We start from the raw sequence: 6,081 nt of genomic DNA on the forward strand, positions 1-6,081 counted from the left end.
ATGGATGAAAAATGAAAATGAAAGGATATGATTTTGTATTGTATTATTTGTTTATATGATATTAAGAGTGTAAAGTTGGCCCATCGGCCCGCGACCCATCCCAAGCATGCCCGTAGTCCTGTGCGGCCCGGGCTCAAGCCTAGTCCAAGACCCTAGGCCTGCGCTGTTTGTTTTGAGGCCCAGCCCAGTCCATGAGTCTGACCTGTTAGGGCTGACCTACTGGTCCACTGAAGGTCCACTTCAAGGCCCAGCTTGAGGCCCGATCCACCTTGCCCGCCTGGCCTGAAGCCACTCTCATTTCCAAGCTATTTTTGTAGGAAAAAAAATAAAATTTTGGTAAATTTTTTTTAAAAAAAATAGCAAAAATTGATCGAGGCCCGAGCCTAGACACAGGCCTGGTGGCCTATCCCTAGACTCGACCCAAGGCTCGAGTACCCTTGGGCCTGGGCCGCAATTTTGTGTGGAGTGATTGGCCCGGGTCATCTTTACACCTCTATATGATATATAATGAAAATAGTTTTAAATAATTTTAGTATCATACTATCATTCAACGACTAACAATTTATAAATATATTTAATATTTAATATATATATATATATATATATATATATATAATTTGGCCTTTCGATTGGCCGATGTCCTGGGGTTATTATTGTCCAAGCCTATAATTGTCCAAACTCTAACAATGTGTTTGGCTGGAAAATTTGAAAAGGAAAAGAGAAAATGTAAATGAAATGTGAATAAAGAATTAAGAATAATTTAATTTCACACACATTTTATTTTTTCTTTTCTAAATCATTTCCCAAATCCTCCAACCAAACACAGTATAAAAAATTAAGAATAATTACTAAATTTTTTTCCTTTTTTTTTTTTTTCTAAATCCATTCTCAAATCCCCAACCAAACATAGTATAAAGAGTTAAGAATAATTACTAAACTTTTTCTTTTTCTTTTTTCCTTTTTAAATCCCTTCTCAAATCCTCCAACCAAACACATTATAAAGAATTAAGAATAATTACTAAACTTTTTCCTTTTTTTTTTTTTTAAATCCTCCAACCAAACACAGTATAAACAATTAAGAATAATTACTAAATTATGTTTTATTAAACTTGTATAGTTAGGAGTAAAATGAATTTTATGCAATTGCCCCTCATTTTGATAATATTTTTTTTTTTTGTTAATAGTTTTGTTTTTGTGTTTGTGTTTGTGTTTGTGTTTGTGAAATGACTAGTAATAATATTAGCAAATTTATCAAAGATATTTTGAATTTTATTTGAGTTTTTATTTATTTTTAATTTATTTGTGTTAGCTTGTCTTGATATGATCTGAAAAACGTAAATAGTTGAATTATATTTTAAAAAAAAATTATTTTTATAATAATAAATTTATCACTGAGGTCTCATTTAAAAACAAGTTACTTTAGTAATTTTTTAATTTTTTATGAAACGATATATAAAAAATAAAAAGAGTAATATAAAAACTCAGTGACTTTTTAAATTTTTAGTAAAAACATATAATTGAAAAATGAGACTTGAAATTTAAAAATATGGCTTTTGTATAAATAAGTCCAGTCTATCAGACCGGCACATAACTGCATTAAGAAAAATCAAGACTAGTTCGGATTATCCAAAATAAGCCCGCTCAAGTGACACCGTTACTTTTTACAAGCTAATTTTTGGGGTGTGTTTATTTGAACGGATTGGATAAGGAGAGATTAAAATCTATCGAATTGTTAGTATTAGAATATATTGTCCCCAGATTATTTGGTTGGATTGAATTTGTATATCATGTTTGTTTAGTCATGAGATTAGATATCAAGAAATGACTATTTAGTTGGATAGGATATGAATTCTATATTTTTTTGAGATATTATGGAGAAAGATAAATGTTCAAATTACTATTTTATCATTTTTAATTATTTAAAAAGTAATAGCAATATTAAACATATTTTTAATATTTTAATTATTTTTAACTAGATTAAATAAAAATTTATTTTATTTTATTTTTTACACAATTAAATAAATTTATTTAAAAAAAATTAAATATCAATAAAAATATATGTTATTTTTTTAATTAAAATTTTAAATAAATTTATTTTAAAAATTAATAATAATTAAATAATGAAATTAAATAAAACATCTATTAAAATTTAAATAATAGTTAAATAAAATATAAACAAAATTTTAAAATAAAATATCAATAAAATATCTATAAAAAAATTATTTTACAAAGTTAAATAAATAAAATATCAATAAAAATTAAATAAAATTATTTTATTTTTAAATTGAAACATTTAAATTTTATTAAATTTTATTAAATATAATACATAATTAAATAGTAGATAGTCAAAATGATCATTTCACTACCTAATCCCAAATCTCCTTATTCGTCCATTTGTGTCCCATTCCCTATGGAACACAATAATCGAATAGATTTGGAACTAATACTCCGATGTAAAAATTTTGAACTAAACAACATATTATTAATTTAGATGGACTAATAGTCCAATCTCACCTTTCAATCTTTTAAAACAAACACCACCTTATTATTTTATTTATTGGTCTGGCTTGGGAAGACTAAAATAAGTTCATACTTTTTATTTTTTTATTTTTTTGGATCACATTAATCAATATTTTCTCTCTATTTTTTTATATATTTTTTATAAAAAGTCAAAAAATACACCTATTTAAAACATTCTAAATAACCCTTAATCTTTTAATTTTTTTTAATTTTAAAAATATAAAAATTGTAGTAATGGTAAATCACAATTACTACGAAATAATGACAGGACAGGTGGAGAAAAAATAGAGGAGAGAGAAATATATTTAGACAGTGGAGAGAGAAATCTATTTTAGACAGTGAGGTGGGTCGGAGCGTGACTGTCAAATCTACATATTCTCTCTCTACAATTCAGAATTTAGAGAGAGAGAGAGAAAGGTCTCTCTCTTCCTTCCGGAGAAGATTCGATTCAATCGCCGACTGTGCCTCCTTGTGAATTCATCGTCTTCTTCATTTCTACTCAGTAATGTTTCCAGATTTTCAAGGTACATACCCATATTCATAAATATATCTTCTTTTGAATCTCTTTTTTCATTTTTCGATTCTCAAGCCATAGCTTCGTTAACCTTTCACTAACTAAAACCGTTGATCTTTCCAAAGCTGTGTTGTCTATTTCAATCAATATTGTTCACTGTTCAAACACAAATAATAATTCCTATTTCTATTTATATTCAATTACCATAATATCTCAATTAGATTTTATTTTTTATTTTTTATTTTTTGTGGGTGGTAAATCTTCATGAACTAGTTGATTTTGATTATAAATTTGTAATCTTGATTAATGGGTCATAATTACATGGAGTTCGTTGATTTATTTTTTCCTATTTTAGGAATTTATGCCTTTGTAAGAGCCAGCTTTCAAGCAAGGTTTCAACATTTGAATTCCCAATTTCGTCCTTTTCTCTGATTTTCAAAAAATTTCATTTAAAACCCATTTTGAATTGAAATGGATTTTCTTTTTTACCTAATTTATTTTCAACAATTTGGTCTCTCTTTTGTCAGTATACTCATATATAATCATTTTCATTCATATATATATATATATATATATATATATGTGTGTGTATGTGTGTATTTGTGTATATCTATCTGAATACTGTTTTTGGGGTGTTTAGATTCTTCTTTTTCAAACTCTGAGCTTTTTTAAGCCTTTAGGTGGGTATTTTTTAGTACATATTTAAAAGTTCCTTTTTATGGAAATGGGATCTGCTTTTTTACATCTCATCATACCCCAATTAATAAGAGTAATAATAATGATAATAAAAGTAATAATAATGAAAATAAATACGTAAATAAATAAACATGTTTGTTACAACTTACATGATCCCTATGTGAAAAGAAGAACCCCATGGATGTCATGATTTCTAGATCAGACATTGTCTCATATGTACAGAAATGGCCTAAGCAATTTCACAACTTATTATGTCCTGACTGGGTATTTTTGTTTAATATAAGCAAGTACTATGAGAAGATATGAGAGGTTTTTTTTTTCCAAATGCAGGTTTTTTAAACCAAAAAATTCTCAAATCTAATTACTTTCATACTTATTTCTTAAATTCAAGTTATTTCGCTTTTTCAAAATGTTACTTTAGGGTTCTAGTTGTGTTTTGAAAACACGACCTCCACTAATTTATTGGTAAAAAAAAATTGAAATTGTGGATTTCAAAACTTGGGTTTGGGTAATAAATTTAAACCGGCTTGAGTTTTGGAATTTTGTTGAAAAAGAACTTGCATTTTGCATATGTTTGGTTTAGTTTTCAAACCTATTTTGTGGGAAAAAAAATTGAAAGAATTTGGTGAAACAAAATGAAAATTTCAAAAAAAAAACTCATAATTTTCATATTGTTTTCAAACTAGTTTTGTGTTATTTTTGCCAAACTAGTTTTAATATTTTCAATGAAGATTTAAAAAAAAAAAAAATCTGAAAACTAAACCAAACAATTGATGCTGGGCTTTTCTTCAGATTTCAAATATAATTTTGTGGAAATTCTCTGATTATATGTTTCTTCATCTCATAATCATCTTTTTGTTCTTGTGTACTTTGTTTGCATTGCAGGACTGGTTTTGAATTGATTTGAGTTCTAGTTGACCCAAACCATGGAAGGGGACACATTTTCAGGCCTTGGCAATGGGACACAATTAGATGGGAAAGTGTTGCAGACATTTCAAAAGAACTTTGGTCAAGTTCAAGACATATTGGATCAAAACAGGCTGTTGATCAATGAGATAAATCAGAACCATGAGTCAAAGGTCCCAGACAACCTCAGCAGGAATGTGGGTCTGATCAGAGAGCTCAACAACAACATCAGGAGGGTGGTTGACCTCTATGCTGATCTTTCAAGTTCTTTCACTAAATCCATGGAAGCTTCCTCTGAAGGGGATTCAAGTGGTCTGAAATCAGATGGCAAAGCTGGTCACAAGAGGAATAGGCCCGGGTGAACAAACAAACAAACCTCAGATCAATTCTCTTCTCAATTCTTTTGCATTTGTGGGTATAACAAGTAATTTACAGTGATTTTCAGGTAGTTGAACAGGGCTTTTAACCATTTTTTTTTGTTGTGTGTGTGTGTGTTTTTGTTTTTTTTTTTTTAAATTCAAAATTAAACAAATAGTGTACGGACAAACTCTATTCTCAAATTACAATAAAATCGTGGTTAGCTATCACATTTTTATAAAAGTGTGGTTGCTAATCATGTTTTTTACTTAGTGTAATTTGAGAATAAAGTTTGTCCGTACACTATTTGTTTAATTTTGAATTTTAAAAAGTTGTAAAATGGTTAAAGCGCCTAGTTGAACATGATTAGATTATGTAACTCTGCTCTATTAGCGACTTGTGTGTTTGAATTTTGGATGTGTGAAGGGATTTGTGGAGAAAATACAAAATTGAAGAGATTTGTGAAAAAAAAAAAAATTAGCTTCTATTTATTTTACTTGTCCTCTTATTTTCTATTTCCTCCACAAATCCCTTTGCAAATCTAGGATCCAACATAGTCTTAGTGTTTCTTTTACTCCACAATTCTCTTCAAGAATAATTGTTCCAACTTCCAGCACTTTGTCACATTGTAACTCTTGTGTAACTGTGGATCTAATTGAAATCAACCATGTTTTTGTCATATGATCTTTTCATTTTGTTTTCATTCTTGAGAATGTATGAATAAAAGTTGTACTTGTTGACAGATTATAGTGAGCTGTTATGTTCTTTATGTGAGTTTGGTCTATATTTTGTTAATGAATTTGTGTAAAAAAATAAAAAAATAAAACTTTTATTTTATTTAATTTTCTTTTGTGTGTGTATTTATTTATTTATTTTTTAACAGAGTCTTAAAGTTTCTAGGTTTCACTAAAAAGTGATTTATGAGCTGTTATCATCAATTTCACTTTGTTGAGTTTGTCAAAAAGGCTGTAATCTGATTTGGGTCTTTATGGATTTTCTCAATCAACCTCTGATGATGGAGTTTCTTGATCTACTTTTAGTGGAAACTCTCTTTATTCCCTTTTCAACCTCAACCCAAAGCCATTTTC

At 28.1% G+C, this 6,081-nt stretch overlaps 1 protein-coding gene across 1 annotated transcript; it reads left to right on the forward strand.

Moving 5' to 3' along the window:
- Positions 1-2,847: 2,847 nt before the first annotated feature.
- Positions 2,848-5,672, forward strand: LOC114276655 (protein ELF4-LIKE 4-like). The gene is made up of 2 exons (XM_082902767.1): positions 2,848-3,044; positions 4,616-5,672. Exon 2 carries the CDS (start codon positions 4,657-4,659, stop codon positions 4,996-4,998), a length of 342 nt encoding a protein of 113 aa, XP_082758893.1. The 5' UTR covers positions 2,848-3,044; positions 4,616-4,656; the 3' UTR covers positions 4,999-5,672.
- Positions 5,673-6,081: the final 409 nt, after the last annotated feature.

Source organism: Camellia sinensis, chromosome 13 (genome assembly GCF_055761805.1).
Source record: "Camellia sinensis isolate YWXY chromosome 13, ASM5576180v1, whole genome shotgun sequence".
Taxonomy (NCBI): Eukaryota; Viridiplantae; Streptophyta; class Magnoliopsida; order Ericales; family Theaceae; genus Camellia; species Camellia sinensis.

Bases quoted from the DNA above. Each gene is read 5' to 3' on its own strand.
- LOC114276655 (XM_082902767.1), top strand. From the start codon at position 4,657: ATGGAAGGGGACACATTTTCAGGCCTTGGCAATGGGACACAATTAGAT.